The sequence below is a fragment of the Babylonia areolata genome, chromosome 35 (assembly GCF_041734735.1).
Source record: "Babylonia areolata isolate BAREFJ2019XMU chromosome 35, ASM4173473v1, whole genome shotgun sequence".
Classification (NCBI taxonomy): Eukaryota; Metazoa; Mollusca; class Gastropoda; order Neogastropoda; family Buccinidae; genus Babylonia; species Babylonia areolata.
The window spans coordinates 17,603,565-17,626,256 of NC_134910.1; the positions used below are offsets into that span (position 1 = coordinate 17,603,565).

The 22,692-nt window shown below is 43.4% G+C and overlaps 1 protein-coding gene and 1 long non-coding RNA gene across 5 annotated transcripts in view; one reads left to right on the forward strand and one right to left on the reverse strand.

Annotated features, from left to right (window-relative positions):
- The window catches only part of LOC143277742 (uncharacterized), a 74,424-nt gene extending 66,727 nt beyond the window's left edge, over positions 1 to 7,697 (forward strand). The window contains exon 4 of the long non-coding RNA XR_013053783.1: positions 5,645 to 7,697. This is a non-coding gene — a long non-coding RNA (uncharacterized LOC143277742). The remainder of the gene's footprint in view (positions 1 to 5,644) is intronic.
- Positions 7,698 to 10,598: 2,901 nt separating this feature from the next.
- LOC143277741 (NAD(P)H-hydrate epimerase-like) lies at positions 10,599 to 22,074 on the reverse strand. 4 transcript variants are annotated; one of them, XM_076582647.1, is made up of 6 exons: positions 22,001 to 22,074; positions 20,303 to 20,445; positions 17,650 to 17,758; positions 16,631 to 16,741; positions 15,821 to 16,088; positions 10,599 to 12,112 (listed from the first exon to the last, which is right to left on the reverse strand). In XM_076582647.1, the coding sequence occupies exons 2-6, from the start codon at positions 20,425 to 20,427 to the stop codon at positions 11,910 to 11,912; spliced, it is 816 nt and encodes a 271-aa protein (XP_076438762.1). In that variant the 5' UTR covers positions 20,428 to 20,445; positions 22,001 to 22,074; the 3' UTR covers positions 10,599 to 11,909. The 4 variants fall into 4 exon arrangements, with proteins under 4 accessions (XP_076438762.1, XP_076438759.1, XP_076438760.1 ...); XM_076582644.1 differs by having other exon boundaries at positions 16,631 to 16,765; XM_076582645.1 differs by lacking the exon at positions 22,001 to 22,074 and adding an exon at positions 21,800 to 21,981 and having other exon boundaries at positions 16,631 to 16,765.
- Between the last annotated feature and the right edge of the window lie 618 nt (positions 22,075 to 22,692).

The window sequence follows — 22,692 nt, forward strand, 5'->3', positions numbered from 1 at the left end:
CCCATCCCCACTCCATCCCCACTCCATCCCACTCCATGCCTACCCCACATCCCCACACCATCCCTACCCCATCCCCACACCATCCCTACCCCATCCCCACTCCATCCCTACCCCATCCCCACTCCATGCCTACCCCATCCCCACTCCATTCCACTCCATCCCTACCCCACATCCCCACTCCATCCCTACCCCATCCCCACTCCATCCCTACCCCAACCCCACTCCATCCGACTCCATCCCTACCCCATCCCCACTCCATCCCTACCCCATCCCCACTCCATTCCACTCCATCCCTACCCCATCCCCACTCCATCCCACTCCATCCCTACCCCATCCCCACTCCATCCCACTCCATCCCTACCCCATCCCCACTCCATCCCTACCCCATCCCCACTCCCACTCCATCCCTACCCCATCCCCACTCCATCCCCACTCCATCCCTACCCCATCCCCACTCCATCCCCACTCCATCCCTACCCCATCCCCATTCCATCCCACTCCATCCCTACCCCATCCCCACCCCATCCCACTCCATCCCTACCCCATCCTACTCCATCCCTACCCCATCCCACTCCATCCCTACCCCATCCCCACTCCATTCCACTCCATCCCCACTCCATCCCCACTCCATCTCCACTCCATCCCCACTCCATCTCCACTCCATCTCCACTCCATCCCCACTCCATCCCCACTCCATCCCCACTCCATCCCACTCCATCCCCACTCCATCCCAAACCATCCCACTCCATCCCTACCCCATCCCACTCCATCCCTACCCCATCCCCACTCCATTCCACTCCGTCCCCACTCCATCCCACTCCATCCCTACCCCATCCCCACTCCATTCCACTCCATCCCCACTCCATTCCACTCCATCCCCACTCCATCCCCACTCCATCCCCACTCCATCCCACTCCATCCCTACCCCATCCCACTCCATCCCTACCCCATCCCCACCCCATCCCACTCCATCCCTACCCCATCCCACTCCATCCCTACCCCATCCCCACTCCATCCCACTCCATCCCTACCCCATCCCCACTCCATCCCACTCCATCCCTACCCCATCCCCACTCCATCCCTACCCCATCCCCACTCCCACTCCATCCCCACTCCATCCCCACTCCATCCCTACCCCATCCCACTCCATCCCTACCCCATCCCACTCCATCCCACTCCATCCCTACCCCATCCCCACTCCATCCCTACCCCATCCCCACTCCCACTCCATCCCCACTCCATCCCCACTCCATCCCTACCCCATCCCACTCCATCCCTACCCCATCCCACTCCATCCCACTCCATCCCCACTCCATCCCTACCCCATCCCCACTCCATCCCCACTCCATCCCTACCCCATCCCACTCCATCCCTACTCCATCCCACTCCATCCCTACCCCATCCCCACTCCATCCCCACTCCATCCCTACCCCATCCCCACTCCATCCCCACTCCATCCCACTCCATCCCTACTCCATCCCCACTCCATCCCTACGCCATCCCCACTCCATCCCCACTCCATCCCTACTCCATCCCTACTCCATCCCCACTCCATCCCTACCCCATCCCCACTCCATCCCCACTCCATCCCTACTCCATCCCACTCCATCCCTACCCCATCCCCACTCCATCCCCACTCCATCCCACTCCATCCCTACCCCATCCCCACTCCATCCCTACCCCATCCCACTCCATCCCTACCCCATCCCCACTCCATCCCACTCCATCCCTACCCCATCCCACTCCATCCCTACCCCATCCCCACTCCATCCCACTCCATCCCTACCCCATCCCACTCCATCCCTACCCCATCCCCACTCCATCCCCACTCCATTCCACTCCATCCCCACTCCATCCCCACTCCATCCCAAACCATCCCACTCCATCCCCACTCCATCCCACTCCATCCCCACTCCATCCCAAACCATCCCACTCCATCCCTACCCCATCCCCACTCCATCCCTACCCCATCCCCACTCCATTCCACTCCGTCCCCACTCCATCCCACTCCATCCCTACCCCATCCTACTCCATCCCTACCCCATCCCCACTCCATTCCACTCCATCCCCACTCCATCCCTACTCCATCCCCACTCCATTCCACTCCATCCCCACTCCATCCCTACTCCATCCCCACTCCATTCCACTCCATCCCCACTCCATCCCTACCCCATCCCACTCCATCCCTACCCCATCCCCACCCCATCCCACTCCATCCCTACCCCATCCCACTCCATCCCTACCCCATCCCCACTCCATCCCACTCCATCCCACTCCATCCCTACCCCATCCCCACTCCATCCCACTCCATCCCTACCCCATCCCCACTCCATCCCCACTCCATCCCAAACCATCCCACTCCATCCCTACCCCATCCCCACTCCATCCCTACCCCATCCCCACCCCATCCCCACTCCATCCCACTCCATCCCTACCCCATCCTACTCCATCCTACTCCATCCCCACTCCATCCCCACTCTATCCCACTCCATCCCCACTCCATCCCCATAATAATAATAATAATAATGATATAATAAGTGTTATATTGTAGTAATAATACTAATAATAGTAATAACAATACTACTACTACTACTAATAATAATAATAGTAATACTACTACTACTAATAATAATAATGATATAAAAAGGGTTATATTGCAGTAATAATACTAATAATAGTAATAATAATAATAATAATGAAAAAAATAATATTCATCATCATCGTCAACATCATCATCATCATAATAACAATAATAATAACAATAAATTATTATTATTATAATAGAATGATAATAATAAGTAGTAGTAGTAGTATTGTTGTTGTTGTAATAGAACAATAATAGTATAAAAAAAAAGAAAAAAAAAAGAATAAGAATAACAATGATCTAGTAATAATAATAATGATCATCATCATCATCATTAGTCATGATAATAACAACAGCATAATAATAACAACAACAACAAAAGTAATAACAATTAATTTTTTTTATTATAGAATAATAATATTAATAATAATATGAATCATCATAATCATCATGATCCTCATCATCATAATCATAATGATAATAATAATTTTTAAAAAGAAGTAATAATAATAATAATGATAATAATCATCATCATAATAATCATAATTGTAATGATCTAACAACAGTTATTGTAATAATAATCATCATCATCATCATCATAATTATCATTACCATCATCTTTATCATCATCATCATCATCATAATAATACTAATGATGATTACGATAATAATAATAATTATTATTATTATAATCATCATCATCGTCATAATAATGATAATGATGATAATAATTATTATTATTATTATTATAATCATCATCATTATCATCATCGTCATGATAATGATGATAATAATAATAATGATAATTATATGCTAATAATAATAATAATAGTTATTATTATTATGATTATGATGATCATTATGATGACTGTTATTATTATTATTATATGATAATAGTAATGCTCATAATAATAATGTGATAATAATTATTATTGTATAATAATAATAATAATAATGACAATGGTAATGATAATGATAATAACAATAATAATAAAAATAATAATAATAAAAAAGTATAATAATAACGATAATAATAATTATTATTCTTTGTAGTTATTATTATGAGTAGTAGTAGTTGTAGTAGTAGTAGCAGTATCATTATTATTATAATTATTATTATTATATCATTATTATTCTCTTTAGGTTATAATAATAATAAGAAGAATTATTATTATTATATGATGATGATGATGATAATAATAATTATTATTATTATTACAGTGAGGATGACGACTTTTAACCAGCTGTCATGCTGCCTGCCTTCTTGGCATGGCCGATCAGATGACTCACACACTTGTGGATTGTATCCTTCACTTTTTACATTGCCGTTTATTTCTTTTGTCAAGAAGATGGATGAGATGAGAACTGTTCTGCTGTCACAACCTTGAACTTCCCCCCCTGCTGCGTTTGACCCCTGGATGATTCTGACCCCCAGGGTTTGTGGCTGATCAGCACAGACCCCTCCTGGTTTGAAACTGCTCTGTCTCTAGGGATTTAATCCAGCCAATAATAAAGAAACAGGGCCATTATGGGCTTGCCTTTACAACCCCCCCCCCCCCCCCCCCACCCTCCCCTTCCTCTCTCCAATTCAACTTTACGGAAGCAAACATGACAGAGTTCTACTTTGATTGATGCTAACTGGGCCAAATTTCCCTCCAGGGGTCATTCTAAGCCCCCCATATCTATTATGAATGGAGTGGGGGGGGGGGGGGTAAATTCAACTGGGGGATCAGTTCCGACTAGCTGAACAGTTGAATGGTCAGTCCACACAGACCCGGAGTTGATCTGTGCTTGCCATGTTTACCCTGGCAAAGACCAGCGTGGGTACAAATAGGCTGCTACACCACACTTTGGTGAGTGAGTTCATGAAGCAAGAAAGATACATCAAAAGAATTCCAGCTGTTTGAAGGTGTTTCTCCTTGTTTAGTGGTTGAATTCTTGTCATCCATGAAGGTCCAAATCATCAGATTTAATGGTCTTTTTTTTCTTTTCTTTTTTCTTTTCTCATTTGTCAATGGCTTATCAATGTGTGTAAACTCTTGTTTTCACAGCTCTTATCCTGATATTCCATTGTTAGTTTATAGCCTTTGTTGACCTTTTTTTTTTGTTTGTTTTAAGCCCTTTACCATAACCAGTAAACTGTTTTGTCAGCAGTTCTGTTTATTTGCTTTAATTATTTTTTATTTTTTCTAAGAAATCTCAAGGCCTGACAAGGGGTCTATGCGTAGGTCAGGCATCTGCTGTTTTTTTTTCAGTCTCTATTAAAAAACAGATGTGGATCAGTCCACACGCCTTAACGCCTCCCTGAAACTGAAAATCGACTTTCACGACACAAAGATTTCTCTCCCAGTCTCTGTGTCTGTTATATTTTCTGTGGAACAGAAAAAAGATGTGATAACTGATGAGGAATGATGTGTAATAAGATAGGATCTCCTAGGATTTCCTGTGCTTAGAAGTGTGGCAAATAAGTCATATTATTGGTGGTATTTAAAATCGGAAATGAATGTATTCTTGTTAGTGTTTAAGATCAGAAAAGAACCTATCAGTATCACACACACTGTACATACTGCTTTGTTTGGGGAGGGGGTGGGCGGGGGATTGGGGGGGTGTAAGTTGCTGAATCAAGCAAAAGGAAATATTTTTCCTAAAATTAGATTTAATCTAACACTTACCATGACCCACTGGTGCAGACTGTGGCAGGGGTCTGATTCCTGTCCTGTGCAAAATACAAACTGCACCCAAACAGACATGGACGGTGGCTGTGACAAGCAACCTTTGTTTGAACCCCATGTGTCTCACTGTTTTGACCACTCACGTTTAATTCTTTAACAATATTTTTAAAAGCCAGTTTATACTTTAAATGTTTTGTTTTTTAATTAACTGCTGTAGGAATATTGTTCAGGTTCTTCTTGCAGGTAAAGCTTTGAAACTGGACACACTGATCAACTCTTGTGCATGTGTGATACAGTGACATGCAGTATTGCCTTTTTTATGGATGAAGAGGGCTGTTAAAGGCTGTTTCAACTATTCTTCCTTGTTTTCAATTGGTTTTTGTTACAGAAACCTAATGCAAAGATACAGTGGTACCTGCTGCTAATGTCAGATACACTGCCACCTGCAGACTGTGTTGCCATCATATGTCTACTTTGTTCTGATGCCTGCTGTGTCAAGGCTGCCCACAGACTTTTTCCGAATATACACATTTATAATTCTGAGTTTTGCTTGTGACCTTTGAAAGATTGTTGTAGATATAACAGAGAACTGGTGATCTTTGGGTTTGAATATGTAGACACTGACATGGTCACTGTAAGCTATTCTAAACCACCTTGTAATGAATGGACAATAAACCAAGGAGAAATGTCAACTCCATTCAAAATGTAAGTCCTGCTGCCAGTGGTGGCAAACACAAGAAAGTAGAATCTTCAACACAGACTGACTTTTATTGTGCATCAGTTTGATGTGCATTGTGGTGATATCCTGCATGTTATTTATTGTCACATTGACATTGTTATTATGCTTCCTTTGAACAAATGCTGTGCAAGTGATGTTCTATGCAATATTGGATATCTTCATGCAAGATGCGTGTCCAGTACATGTTTGAATGAATGGTATAGGACAGACTAAACACTGTAGGGTTTGACAAAGATGTCAGATTTGTTACGTTACATGATGATACACTCTGCCACTTGTGTGTGTGATTCCACTTTGTGACAGGTGCTTAAATTGGCTTTAATCTTTTCTTTGTTCAAATGCAGCAATTGTACAGTTGTTTTGTTTTATCATTTGTCTGATGATTGCTGTAGGGTACAGGTCAGTACTTTTTGTCTGTTCATTCTGAACAATAACACCCCTAAAACTAAGATGTTAAAACTTGAAAATAGCCACAAATGTAGGAAGAGAAACTAACAGTTAACTTCTTTTAATGTCAGTTTGGTTTTTTAATATTGATTTTAAAATGCATAATTAGTGAGATACAGTGCCCTGAAGAGACACTGTGTGGCACAGCAGTGTTCTCCCTGTGCAGTTAGCTCAGCAGTAATGATAATAATGATGATGATGATAACCAGCCTCTTTGCCGGTTCTCAAAGGACACTGTTCACACAACAGACTAGCTAAGTGCTCTGCAGTGTCTGAGCAGTTTAAGAAGCATTCTTCACACAAATCCTGCAACCAAGAAACATTTGGTGTGACATTGATATGAACAGCCCTGCCCTGGCTGTGCCTCCATATTTTGTGGCCAGTCTGTTAAACCCTGAATGATTAAGTTGATACAATATTTATTCATTCGTTTAGTATAGTAATACAATCAAGCAACAGCAACAAATTATTCATATAAGCTCATGATTACAGTGATGTATTGGTCACTGGTGTTACAGCGATACATTGAATGTTTAACCAGACTGAACTGTCTGCTACCACAGTGTTAACCTGACACAGTCAGTTTCTCACACTGACACAGGCAACATCACACAAAGGAAATTTTCTTCCTAAAATTACGTTTAAGTAACATACTTACCGTGACCCACTAGTGCAGACTCTGGCAGGGGTCTGACATTCCTGTCCTGTGCAAACTACTATCCGCCTATGCGGAGAAAGCAAAAGTAGCTACGGCTGATAACCTCCCAAAAGTAGGTAACCTCCCCTTTGCCCCCCTGACTAACGCCCTCTTTTTCCGGCAGTCATCTTGACTCCTGTCCTGAAATCAGCTTATTTCTGTTGTTTATGTTTGGTACCATTGTGATTCACATGGTGGACTTTTTTTCTTTTCTTTCTTTCTTTTTTTTGTTAGAAAAAAAAATCTACTAAATGGCAAGTCACAAGCTTCTTTTTTTTCCCTTTCAGAACTTTCTTTTGCAACAATGTGTGTTAATCACTTGCACATGTCAAAAAGATTGAATGACTATTAATTTCTGTGTAGACATGGAGGCTTTGTCTTTCTGCACACTATGAAGCCATCTGTCCCTTTCAGTTGAAGCAAAATACCAACTGTATTTATAAAGCTTTTTATGACAGCAAGTGTTGTCTCCGGCATCTTTTAAGTCCCCTTTACTTATAGCTGATGTCGACTGAATCTTAAATATGTGTGCAAGTGTCATGCATGTGATTTTATAAATAAATGTTTTGTAGTACATGAAAAGTTTGTTTGTCTTTTTTTTATGTGTACAGATGGGATAAAAAGAAAACTGACTTGGTTTGACACATTATGAGAACAAGGTGTCACATGTCTTATGTATAAAAATATCTGGCATGGATTTTACATACCCTGAAATGGACAGAAACCCATTACTTAACCCATAAAAAGTACTTGGTCTTTTCTGCAGGCATTCCTATAAATTGTCCCACACAGACTGACAAAGATTGTTCAAAGTTTAGCTGGTGTTTCACTTTACTAGTAGCTGGACTTTATCAACAGGATACATCCGGTGGCATCACTCGTCATTTGTTTCTGAACTTGCTGAACTTTTAATACCTTGACCTTGACTGCTGACCCTTTTTGAGGTCAGCTGTTTTCCACATGCCAGCTGACTGACAGATAGTAAGATCTACTTTCACATGGAAATAAAGCAAAAGGGCTCACTTTGTGATTTGCTGAGTATCTATTGAAATTATTACATGTTTATAATATTTTGTGAATATTTCCACAAACTCACCCACCAAAGCACTCAGCACACAAGCATAAAAAGAGCAATAAACTTTGGTCTCTTCTTCATCACAATTACCTTTTGAATCACTTGTCAAGTTTTCTTTTCCACTGTCTGCATCACTCATAATTTCCTCAAATGTTTAAAAGGATTTTGAGTCCAAGACCATTATGATGTCGCAGTCTTAATGATCAGTTTCAATTGATGAAATTCCTCTGTTAAATTAACAGACAGTCATCACAGAAAGCTCCAAGAGGTCTGTTAATTTAACAGACACGTGTTACTGAAGGCTGCAAGAGGTCACACAGGTGTCACAGAGGCTGCAAGAGGTCAGTTAATTTAACAGACAGGTGTCACAGAGGCTGCAAGAGGACAGTTAATTTAACAGACAGGTGTCACAGAGGCTGCAAGAGGTCAGTTAATTTAACACACAGGTGTCACAGAGGCTGCAAGAGGACAGTTAATTTAACAGACAGGTGTCACAGAGGCTGCAAGAGGTCAGTTAATTTAAGACACAGGTGTCACAGAGGCTGCAAGAGGTCAGTTAATTTAAGACACAGGTGTCACAGAGGCTGCAAGAGGTCAGTTAATTTAACACACAGGTGTCACAAAGGCTGCAAGAGGTCAGTTAAATTAACACACAGGTGTCACAGAGGCTGCAAGAGGACAGTTAATTTAACAGACAGGTGTCACAGAGGCTGCAAGACGTCAGTTAATTTAACACACAGGTGTCACAGAGGCTGCAAGAGGACTGTTAATTTAACACACAGGTGTCACAGAGGCTGCAAGAGGTCAGTTAATTTAAGACACAGGTGTCACAGAGGCTGCAAGAGGTCAGTTAAATTAACACACAGGTGTCACAGAGGCTCCAAGAGGTCTGTTAATTTAACAGGTGTCACAGAGGCTGCAAGAGGTCAGTTAAATTAACACACAGGTGTCACAGAGGCTCCAAGAGGTCTGTTAATTTAACACACAGGTGTCATAGAGGCTCCAAGAGGTCTGTAAATTTAACAGACACGTGTTACTGAAGGCTGCAAGAGGTCACACAGGTGTCACAGAGGCTGCAAGAGGTCAGTTAATTTAACACACAGGTGTCACAGAGGCTGCAAGAGGACAGTTAATTTAACAGACAGGTGTCACAGAGGCTGCTGGAGGTCAGTTAATTTAACACACAGGTGTCACAGAGGCTGCAAGAGGACAGTTAATTTAACAGACAGGTGTCACAGAGGCTGCAAGAGGTCAGTTGATTTAAGACACAGGTGTCACAGAGGCTGCAAGAGGTCAGTTAATTTAAGACACAGGTGTCACAGAGGCTGCAAGAGGTCAGTTAAATTAACACACAGGTGTCACAGAGGCTGCAAGAGGACAGTTAATTTAACACACAGGTGTCACAGAGGCTGTAAGAGGTCAGTTAATTTAACACACAGGTGTCACAGAGGCTGCAAGAGGACAGTTAATTTAACACACAGGTGTCACAGAGGCTGCAAGAGGTCAGTTAATTTAAGACACAGGTGTCACAGAGGCTGCAAGAGGTCAGTTAAATTAACAGACAGGTGTCACAGAGGCTCCAAGAGGTCTGTTAATTTAACAGGTGTCACAGAGGCTGCAAGAGGTCAGTTAAATTAACACACAGGTGTCACAGAGGCTCCAAGAGGTCTGTTAATTTAACAGGTGTCACAGAGGCTCCAAGAGGTCTGTTAATTTAACAGGTGTCACAGAGGCTGCAAGAGGTCAGTTAATATAACAGACAGTGTCACAGAGGCTCCAAGAGGTCTGTTAATTTAACAGGTGTCACAGAGGCTCCAAGAGGTCTGTTAATTTAACAGGTGTCACAGAGGCTGCAAGAGGACAGTTAATTTAACAGACAGGTGTCACAGAGGCTCCAAGAGGTCAGTTAATATAACAGACAGGTGTCACAGAGGCTGCAAGAGGTCAGTTAATATAACACACAGGTGTCACAGAGGCTGCAAGAGGTCAGTTAATATAACACACAGATGTCACAGAGGCTGCAAGAGGTCAGTTAATTTAACAGACAGGTGTCACAGAGGCTCCAAGAGGTCAGTTAAATTAACAGACAGGTGTCACAGAGGCTGCAAGAGGTCAGTTAATATAACAGACAGGTGTCACAGAGGCTGCAAGAGGTCAGTTAATATAACAGACAGGCAGTCAAGAGGTTCAGCCCAATAATACTCTGAATAAAAGTGCAGACAATTGTACATAAAACAATCAACCCACTTGCAAATGTAGAATGATTTTTATTTTAAAATTCAAATAAATTTAATCCTTTTTCCCCTGTTTGGGGTGTGGAGAATACAATAATAATACTTACACACAACTTCAGTCCAACAATGTCAAAACCAGCATGAAAACAATATTTTCAAAGATTTTTTTAATATTAACAAATAATGAGGCCAGAAGATTATTTGTTAATTTCCAGTTGAAAAATCACCGAGGCAACCATCTGTTTGTTCTGTATTGTGCATGTGTTCTGTGTGGCTTGTTCGGGATTAAAAAGGCTATGCCAGTCTTGAATAAAAGCAAATTTGTGTTTACACATTTCTTCTGTCTTTGCTGCTGTGCGCACATGTCAAATGATCGGTATAAGGACAGGCCCGGCGCTTCCTTTTTTGGGGAAGTGTCTGGGTTTGTTCCAATGTACCTTATTTACCTGTGTGCTAGCTGAATCGGTAGCGTAAGCAGCACTGACTTGAAGTTGTGTACCTTGTGAATGGAGAGAGTTACCACTCTTTACTATTTTTTTTTTATATACACACATACACCAACAATATTATTAAATCCAACAGAATGTTCACAAATTTGATTTTTCTGGTTTAAGCAAATGATGAACAAAAGTTCTGTCATACACTCCCTGTTTGTCTTGTATGGTTACCATGACACCTGTGCAAGCTATACAGCCAGTTGATTTCCTGTTGTCCAAAACAGCAAACCTGACCATAGCTTGCTCCAGTTTGACACCGAAGTGAATGACACCAAATGATTAGTTCTAACAAATCAGAACAAGACAAAGCAATAACTACAGGACAGAACACAGCTTGACTGATGCCTGAAGGGTTCAACAACAATGAAGGATAAATATTGGATATGGCTCAACTTTGAAAACGCTACTGTACAAACCACATTCAAAATTAAAATTTTAACCACGATCCAAGAACTCTGACCTTCAAACATAAATTTTTAGTTTACACTTGCAACTTTATGAAACATCCCACACCATATATTTTTTGTCATTCTGGTACACTTGGCAATAAAGAAATGTTCTGTTTTGAGATGTGTAGTCCTCTTATCTGATATCTGGAAACAAACTTGGAACAGCTCTTCACTGGGCCAAATGCACGTGCGACCACACACACGCATGCACATACACACACAAATGCACACACACACACACACATGCACACACACATTCTCTCTCTCTCTCTCTCACTCTCTCTCAGCAGCAGAAGTCAGTGATGACAAGTCATGAATTCCAAGGCCTGATCAGTGTGCTGGAACAGTGAGTTCGTCAGGCATCTGCCCCTCCATTAAAAAATTTTTTTTTTTTAAGCTTTATTCTAAGCAGATGTGGTGGGGCAAATATGGGTCAGTCCATACACTTTGACACCACCTTGACTGGAAGTGAGACAGTGAAGTGAACAACCAGACATCACAAGCGTACGGCCCTGTCACTTCAGCTCCACGATGGGGTCAGTGTCAGGGTACTCCGGCAGACGCAGGTTGTATTTCTCCGCCAGACTGTCCGGCACGAAGCGGCCTCCCAGGAAGTGGTGCTTGCCGTGGAACAGCTCAGCACATTTCTTGGGGGCGGTGAGGGAGATGAGCAGTTCTGGCTGCAGCCCCTCAGGACAGCCCTTCTCCACGTCCCACCCTGCAGACACACCACCCACACCACTTCACTCCCAGCAACACTTCACTTCTCTTGTATACAATACTTTTTATGATAATAACAATATTAGTACATTCATACAATGCTTTCAAACCTCTCACAGTGCTTTACAATAAAATGTCTGACATTAAACACACAAGATATCACAACACCGCAAACACACGTGCACAAACTCGCACAAACACAGATGTAATATGAAGTGCCTTCACTATGCAGAAACTGCTTGAAAACGAATATTTTTGGATATACATATAATATAGATATATATATATATATACATATATATATCTTCAGCCAACACAATTTAAAGACACAAGCAATGTCTTGGCAAGAAGAAGAAAAGATAAGCTGCATATTTTGTTATCATTGTTGCTCTGAGCCCAGCTGACCATACAGGGCAACATCAGATCAGAAAAAAAATGTAACCACTGATCCGTAAAACCTGAAAAAGATGTGGACCAGAAAATCAGGTAAATGTACAGCCATATCCATATGTGTGTGGTTCGTCCGTCGGGATCGACAAGGACCATCTAGTCATCCTGGAGGTGGGTGGGTTGGGCTCTGTGGATGCGCAGATGACTGGTCAGGCCAATCCGCGCCCGGAAGGTTCTGACACAGTGTGGACAGGGGATGGTGGCGGCTGTCGGGGACTTGCTGGCACTGCTTGTCCTAGCCTGTCTGCATTGTTCTCCTGCAGCGATTCTGTTGGCCTCACAGGATTTAGCGCCTTTGTGGACAGCTGAACGCCACTTTGGTCTGTCCATTGCATTTGGCTCCCATGTGTCGTGGCTGATGTTGAAGGCCTTCAGAGAAGCTTTCAGAGTGTCTTTGAAGCGCTTCTTTTGGCCTCCATGGGAGCGCTTGCCATGTTGGAGTTCACCATACAGCAGTTTCTTGGGGAGCCGGTGGTCTGGCATGCAAACTACATGGCCTGCCCAGCGCAGCTGGGCCTGCATCAAGATGGTGTAGATGCTAGGCAAGTTTGCACGAGTGAGCACCTCTGTGTCAGGGATCTTCTCTTGCTACTTTATGCCGAGAAGTTTTCTGAGGCTGGTGGTGTGGAAGTGGTTCAGCTTTTTGGCGTGGCATTTGTAGACCGTCCATGATTCTTATCCATAGAGCAGTGTGGTGAGAACTATGGCCTTGTATACTTTGAGCTTCGTCTCCAGGGTGATGCCTCTCCTGTTCCAAACATTCTTATGGAGTCTGCCGAAGCCAGCGCTGGCTTTGGCGAGTCTGGCATTCACCTCATCGTCGCTGACAACTGTGCGAGAGAGCGTACTGCCCAGGTATGTGAACTTCAGTCGTTGCCCGTTGATGAAGATGTTTGGTTCAACGTAAGGCTTTCCTGGAGCTGGCTGGTGCATCACCTCAGTCTTCTTTGTGCTGATTGTGAGGCCAAAGTTGTCACAGGCAGCAGAGAACTTGTCGACACTGTGCTGCATGTCAGCTTCGGAGGCAGCGTTGAGAGCGCAGTCATCAGCAAACAGGAAGTCGTTGACGGTGTCTGTCCTCACCTTGGTTTTTGCTTGAAGCCTCCTGAGGTTGAAGAGTGAGCCATCTGTGTGGTACCTGATGCCAATGCCTACGTCAGCGTCTCTGAAGGCATCTGTCAGCATGGTTGAAAACATGAGACTGAACAAGGTGGGGGCAAGAACACACCCTTGCTTGACTCCGTTGGAGACAGGGAATGGTTCTGAAGTCTCTCCGTTGTCTTGGACTCGGGCCAGCATCCCATCGTGTAGTTGCCGTATGATGGTGATGAACTTTCTGGGACATCCGTACTTCACCATGATTCTCCAAAGGCCATCTCTGCTAACAGTATTGAAGGCCTTGGTCAGATGAACATAGGTGGAGTAAAGGTCGGCGTTCTGTTCCTGACACTTCTCCTGGAGCTGCCTGGCAGCAAACACCATGTCGATAGTCCCGCTTTCTTTTCGGAAGCCACACTGGCTCTCTGGTAGGAGACCTTGCTCAAGGTGCGCTATGAGATGGTTGAGTAGCACTCTGGCCAGAGTCTTGCCTGCGACGGACAGCAGGGATATTCCACGATGGTTGTCACAGGCCTGACGATTTCCTTTGCGCTTGTACAGGTGTATGATGGAAGCGTCTTTGAAGTCCTGTGGAACTGCCTCATGCTGCCAGATGAGCTGGAACAGCTGATGAAGCTTCTCAGTCAGCACCATACCACCTTCTTTGTAGACCTCAGCTGGAATGGAGTCTGAGCCAGGGGTTTTGCCATTGGATAGCAGATGGATAGCTTTCTGGGTCTCCTCCAAAGTTGGAATGGCACCCAACGACTCACTGACTGGCACCTGGGGGAGTCGGTCGATGGCTTCATCATTGATGGTGGAAGGGCGGTTCAGTACGCTGTCAAAGTGTTCAGCCCATCTCTCAAGGATCCCGTCCTTGTCAGTGATCAGGGTAGAACCATCAGCACTGAGGAGTGGAGCAGATCCGGAGGTGGTGGGACCGTAGACTTCTTTCAGGCCGTTATAGTTCTTCATGTCATTCCTGTCTGCAAAGCCCTGGATCTCATCAGCTTTGTTGCTCAACCAGGAATCCTGCATCTGCCGCAGCTTCAGCTGGATGGTGCTGCGTGTGCTCTTCAGTATGTCTTTCTTTGACTGACTTGGGATCTTCAATGTGGGCTCTGTAGGCTTGGCGTTTGTCTTCTAGCAGCTGCTTGATCTCAGTGCAGTTCTCATCAAACCAGTCTCTGTGCTTCCTGGCAGAAGGCCCCAGGCACTCCATGGCAGTGTTGTACACCGTCTCATGCAGTGCGCCCCATGCTGCCTCCACATTCTGGTTGCCCAGCACAGTGGACTTGAGGCGTTCCTCCAGGGTGTCAGCAAAGCTCTGCTTGATGTTGCCTAGCTCCAGCTTGTTGACATTCAGGCGTTTGGGTGCTTTCATGCCCTGAGGCCGTCTCTTGGGCTGGATGCGGAGGTTGAGCTTGGAGACGATAAGGCAGTGGTCTGTCCAGCACTTGGCACCGCACAAGGCCCTCGTGACTCGTACGTCCTGCCTGTCCCTCTTCCTGACGATGACAAAGTCGATGAGATGCCAATGCCCAGAGCGAGGATGCATCCATGACATCCTGTTACGGGTAGGGAGGCAGAAGATGGTGTTTGTGATAAGAAGGTCGTGCTCGGCACATGTCTGGAGAAATAGCTGGCCATTGCTGTTACAGTTACCAACCCCATGCTTCCCAATCACGCCTTCCCAGGTGCTGTCACAGCCAACTCTCGCGTTAAAGTCACCAAGAATGATAAGCTTGTCTGCGTTGGGAACAGTGGTGATGACAGCATTCAGGTCCTCGTAGAACTTGTCCTTGATCTCATCCGGGTTGGTCATGGTGGGCACGTAGGCGCTGACAATGGTGGTAAACTTCTTCCCGTTGCATATAGGGAGTTTCATCGTCATCAGGCGATCGTTCACTCCTTTCGGGGGGCCAGCCAGCTTGCCAACGAGGGTTGGCAGGTAAATGTACAGCCATATCCATGTACATAAACCTGGGACACACCTTTATCGCTGACCAAACTCACAGCACAACCCCCCTCAACCCCCCCCCTCCCCCCACCAACACACATAAACCTGGGACACACCTCTGACACTGACCACACTCACAGCACAACACTCCCCCCACCCCCACACAAACTAAAGGATGGAAGCATCGTGTCTCCCGACCTGAGGGCACGTCAATGCTGCACACAGGCACCTCCTTCTCCACAGCCTTCAGTTTGTCCAGGATCTCCTGGAACTGGGGGCGGGGGGGTCCCTTGAAGCTGAACCCAAACAGGGCGTCCACTATCAGGTCATAGGAGTCAGTCAGTGACTTGGCGTCTGGAGGAAGGCTGTCGATGAAGGACATGTTCATCTTCTCACACTGTGTGTGCAGGTTGGTGAACAGCTGCTTGGCTGGCTGCTTGGGGTAGAACAACACCGGGGAGAATCCCTGATGCAAGGAAAGAGAACAGGTTTCTCTTTATGTGTGTTGTTCACAAATTCTCACATTATTATGTACAACAATGCAAATCAATCATCTGAAAAAGTCACTATACAGCATATTCATTTACACCACACACTTAAAAACAGACATCTAAACACACACACACACACACACAGCCTTTAACACACACACACACACACACACACACCAAACACACACACACACACACACACACACACACACACACACACAGAGCCTGTAATGTAGCAAAGTGAATGCTTAACAAAATGTCTTGAAACAACCACAAAAGAAACCAAAAAAAGAACACTCACAGTTTAAAATTTCATAAAAATGACAGCAAAATAAATGAAATAAAACACTCATAAATAGTTTAAAATTTCACAAAAACTGGGAAAGAAAAAGAAAATAATGGAAAAAAAGAACACAGAGAAATATAAAATAATACTGAAGAAGAAAGAAACAAAACAGTTTGAGATGTCCCAGAAACAACATTAAAAACCACAGAAAGGAGAAAAAAGGCTCCTCACAAACAGTTTGAGGTGTCTGGCACACACCAGCCCGTCCCCTCCATTATTGCCAGGCCCACAGCACACCAGTACTGCTCCCTTGTGTTTGTGTAGTGTGTGCGCCGGGTAACACTGCACACACCAACACACGTCACACTTGGTGCACACACACACACACACACACACACATCATATCACCACCTCACTAATGTCATAATGATTATGATTCACTTAGCCTGTATTCTGTGCTGTTTTTGTTTTGTTTGGTTTGGTTGTTTGGTTGTTGTTTGTTTTGTGAAATGAAGATAAATGACTGGAGAATGTTTTACCTTAAATGATTCTAGTATTTCTTAAAACTGAATGTCTTTAAATTTCTCAAGTAAGATGTCCTTCAGTTTCATCCATAGGTATACAGCAAGAAATGTGACCCAGCACATTCACAAGTACGTGAAACTGAAAGAACAGATCGCTGCAGCCAGAGAAAAATCACAGTAATCCACAAGAAGCAGCACAGTTATGGTACAGAATCACTGATAGAAACAGTTAAAATGTCTGTGATGACGGCACAGTCCACAAAATAACTGTTAAATGGTTCCAGAGAACACACAGACAACAGACAGTGAAACACAACCAAAAGTGACACAGACAACAGTGACACACAACCGAGTGACACAGACAACAGACAGTGACACAGACAACAGACTGACACAGACAACAGACAGTGACAGACAACAGACTGACACAGACAACAGACAGTGACACAGACAACAGACTGACACAGACAACAGACAGTGACAGACAACAGACTGACACAGACAACAGACAGTGACACAGACAACAGACTGACACAGACAACAGACAGTGACACACAACCGAGCGACACAGACAACAGACAGTGACACAGACAACAGACTGACACAGACAACAGACAGTGACACAGACAACAGACAGTGACACAGACAACAGACTGACACAGACATACAGTGACACACAGACAACAGACCATGACACACAGACAATAGACAGACAGTGACACAGACCTTGGCCACAGCCACAGCACAGCTGTATCCAGCCAGCTCCATCAGCTGATCCACACTGAAGGCGTACGTGGAGAACAGCTCTTCATCAATCTTCTGGGCTTCCTCCTGACTGTCACACACACACACACACACCTTTCTTCATCCATCTTCTGGGCTTCCTCCTGACTGTCACACACACACACCTTTCTTCATCCATCTTCTGGGCTTCCTCCTGACTGTCACACACACACCTTTCTTCATCCATCTTCTGGGCTTCCTCCTGACTGTCACACACACACACCTTTCTTCATCCATCTTCTGGGCTTCCTCCTGACTGTCACACACACACACCTTTCTTCATCCATCTTCTGGGCTTCCTCCTGACTGTCACACACACACACCTTTCTTCATCCATCTTCTGGGCTTCCTCCTGACTGCCACACACACACACCTTTCTTCATCGATCTTCTGGCCTTCCTCCTGACTGTCACACACACACACCTTTCTTCATCCATCTTCTGGGCTTCCTCCTGACTGTCACACACACACACCTTTCTTCATCCATCTTCTGGGCTTCCTCCTGACTGCCACACACACACACACACACACACACACACACACACACACACACAAACACACACAAACACACACACACCTTTCTTCATCCATCTTCTGGCCTTCCTCCTGACTGCCACACACACACACACACACACACACACACACACACACACACACACCTTTCTTCATCCATCTTCTGGCCTTCCTCCTGACTGTCACACATACACACACACACACACACACACACACACACACACACACACACCTTTCTTCATCCATTCTTCTGGCCTTCCTCCTGGTTAAATTCCACTATTTTTTTATTTTTTATCTGTGATCATGGGTTGCAACTCTCAGTGTCAATTCATTTACATTTTTTGTTCATTGGATGCTACTCCCATGTTCATTTTCATTTTCATATTTGAGGTTTTTACATCTGTCATCATTTCAACCCGTACCTATCTAGCAGTTGTGGGTGAGTGCACGCCAGGTATATTCATGTTTTTTAATCAATTTCTGATGTGGATTACAGGATCTTGAACACACATACTAAATCTTCTGTAAGTGTATAGATACATGGGGTGGGTGGGGGGGTGGGGTCTTTTCCTTGAGACTGAAAAAAAAAACCCAGCTTTTTTCCACCCCTGTTGAATATTCCTTAAGAAATTGGAGTCACAGCCATAATTCTCAATTTGAAAGTCTAATGTTCTGATCTCCCAGTTACCACGATGCCAGCAGGCTTCTGTGCAAGCTATTTAAGCAGCAACACACTATTTTGGAGGGGAAATGCATTCTGGGTATTTCCTGTTTCCATAACCTACCAAGTCCACCCTCAGTTAATATCAGAGATTGACAGCTTACAGTTGGGTCAACAGAAAAGTGAGAGCTGTATGATCAATGATTTCTCTACTGCAATGGAAATCATTTACAGCTTAGTCATTTGTGAAGGACTATGACTCTCAAACTAGGAGGCAAGACTGCACTCGCTCTTAGTGCTGCAGCATTGGGGCTAGTTGGCCTTTGGGGATCATCCCACCACTGACTGTCCTGAAACCCTCTTGGCCGAGAGATATGCAACTTGGGCAAGACACTCTCCACTACAATCAATTTCTCCCAAAGATAGTCAGGACAGCGACTGCCTCCTCTGCTGTTCTGGTCATAGTCAGACATAACTGACTGTAATACATAATCTACTGACTGCTGATAATCAATTTAAATTGTTCAGCTGAATGAGAATAATGCATAATAGTTTCAATGAATAAAGCTTATTGGTTGCAAGAAATAAAAGAGAGTAAGAAAATTACAAACAATTATTGACAATTCTAAGGAGGAAAACCAGAGACTGTTAATTGTATTGTCATGTATAACTCTCTGTCACAACTAGTTTCTCTGTGTGAAATTCAGGCTGCTCTCCCCAGGGAGAGTGCATCACCACAAAGAAGCACCATCTTTTTTTTTCTTTTCTTTCTTCTTCTTTTTTCAGCCTGTAAGTGTATCTGTTTTCCTGTCAAAGTTGACAGAATTCTATAGAATTTTGCAAGAGACAACCCTTTTGTTGCCATGGGTTCTTTTACATGCACTAACCAGAATGACTAGCATCAAGACCACCATTCAAGGTCTGGTAGAGAGGGAGAAAATACTTGGGAGTGTGGGATTTGATCCCATAAACTCAGATTTTCTCACAGTATGCAGAACCACTAGGCTACCAGTATGCTAGGCAAAATTCAGGAAGTTAATGATCAAATCTTTTTTTTTTCTTTCAGTGCAGTAAGACTTTGTGTCCAATGATGTATCAAGACATGCAAATCATTAACCAAAAAAGAAAGGGTGGAACAATCACTATATACAGCAAATTCAATTATCAGCAACAACAAAAAAACAACAACAAAAAGGAATATGTACTGTAGAAAATGTATTCCTCATAAAAACAATGTCAAACTAACACCTTTTTATTTTATTTTTATATTTCAAGTATATAATATACAAACTGCACTAAAATAAGGTGACATAATGTCACCATATCACCCTCTGGCACAGTACTTTGGCCTTACTGACTGGTTTGCATTTCTGTATGTGTATATGTGTGTGTGTAACATGAAAATAATGATATCCATTTTACCCAAGGTATTTCACTTTCTGAGCAGTTGTCATCTTTCTGTGAGGCAGCACCACCACAGGGGAGGTAATCAATCTCCTGAGGCAAGAGAGACGACTCCAAGCCTGGCAAGTCACTGTTGACAGCATTCAGTCCCCTGTTATTCTCTGAGACATATAAAACATTAACATTAGTGTTCATTTCATTTTCTCAATACTAAGTATCAGTATCAGTAGCTCAAGGAGGTGTCACTGTGTTCGGACAAATCCATATACGCTACACCACATCTGCCAAGCAGATGCCTGACCAGCAGCGTAACCCAACGCGCTTAGTCAGGCCTTAAGAAAAAAATAAAAAAAATAAAATGAAACAAAATGAAATAAATCACAACACCAAGGGGGATAAATTAATAAAATTAAAATAAATAACTTTTATTAAGTAAATAAATAAATAAATAATCGATAAATACATTTAAAAAAAATACCTACTACTACTACTACTAATATTTATGAGGTGCAAAAGCTTGATGAAGTCAACTGTAAGCATACAAAAAATAAATAAATAAATAAATACATAAATACATAAATAAATAAATACATAAATACATAAATAAATAAAATAAAATAAAATAAAATGAATAAATAAAAAAGACAGCAATGATGATAAATACTAAATAAGCTTTTAATAATAGTATAATTTAAAATAAATTAAGTAAAAGGTTTCAAAGCCTTTATATGGTCATAGGGGCAGTGAATTCATACTTTCTGTGTCCAAGGCTTGGCATACAGCAGGGTCAGTAAAATGCCTTTCTGAAAGAAAGAAGGTGGCAGAATGGTTAAGATGCTTATCTGCCAATAGACTGCCCATGAGGATCTCAGTTCCAGTCCCAGTCTCACCCTTTCTCCCAAGTTTGATTGGAAAATCAAAATGAGTGACTAATCATTCAGTACAGGTCCTGTGTGCAGCATGCACTTGGCCCACTGAAAAAGAATGCATGGCAACATGTGTTGTCCTCTGGCAAAATTGTATAGAGGAAATCCACTCTGATATGTACACAGTTATATGTATGTGTATGTGTATGTATGTATATATATATATATATATATATATATATATATATATGTACACACACACACACACACACAATCAAGAACTGACTAGCACTTGGGGTTGTGCTGCTGGTCAGTCATCTGCCCAGCAGATGTGGTGTAACAAACAGGTTTGAAATGCAGTGACGCCTCCTTGAAAAACTGAAACTGAAAACTGACGATAATGGATCTGCAGTCCTACGCCTAACTGAAACACACACACACACACACACACACACACCATAACGTCATAAAACACAAGTTATCAACCGAATGAACTTAATCAGTGTGCAAATATTGCAAGTACTGACTGTATAAACTTGTTGCAGACATCAAATCGACAAAACATGCTGGCAGGTTTTAAGACCGCTATAATGTACTGACTCGAACGGTTTGGGACTACCAAACTAGTTACATAATATATGTCACTGACCAAACAAACTTTATACAACGCATTTGTAGTCTGCAGTCAACCCCGCTTCATTTTAACTTCGGTGTGTCACCTTGTTAGCCTTCCAGGACATTTTATGGTTAAAATTTCCGCCATGGCCAAGTTTGATTACTGATTACCATAAAGTAATGATTATTTTTAATTTTGCTGACAACAAAAGAACAAAACAAAATCGACCAGTACATCGTGCACTCGAAAAACAGGACTGCGAATAAACTCTTCTGCTGTGGGTGTCGTGAAAATATCATCGCTGTAGGCACTTCCGGTTCCTCTGTCGAAAACGAAAGTAACACTTGCGTCACTTGAACAATGTCTTTTTCCAGGTTTTTTGGACGAACTAAGGAGGGGTGGGGAAGGGGCGGAAAATAAGAAGGAGGAAAACGAAATAAATCTTATTTGCATATGACACACCATGTGCAACAAAATAATCAAGAAGGAAGCCGACCAGCACACACTCCAAGAAGACCTAGTTTCCCTTTCCATCTGGGAGAAACAGTGGGCCATGCAATTCCACCCGCAAAAGTGCTCCACCTTGAGAGTCAGTAGAAAGAGGAAAAAGATTGCACCAAACTACAAACTCCATGGCCATCCACTGGAAAACGTCAACACCACAAAATATCTTGGTGTGAACATCCAAGACGACCTTCGCTGGGGATCCCACATCAATTCTACAACCAACAAAGCCAACAAGACCTTAGGCTTTCTTCGGCGCATCCTGAAGATAGGAAACAAGAAGACAAAGGAAACTGCGTACAAAACCCTTGTTCTACCTATTCTTGAGTATGCTGCGTCTGTGTGGGATCCCCATACAGCCAGTGATATCCAGGCCATCGAAAAGGTCCAGCGGCGCCGAGCCGGCAGCAAGATGAGTCACA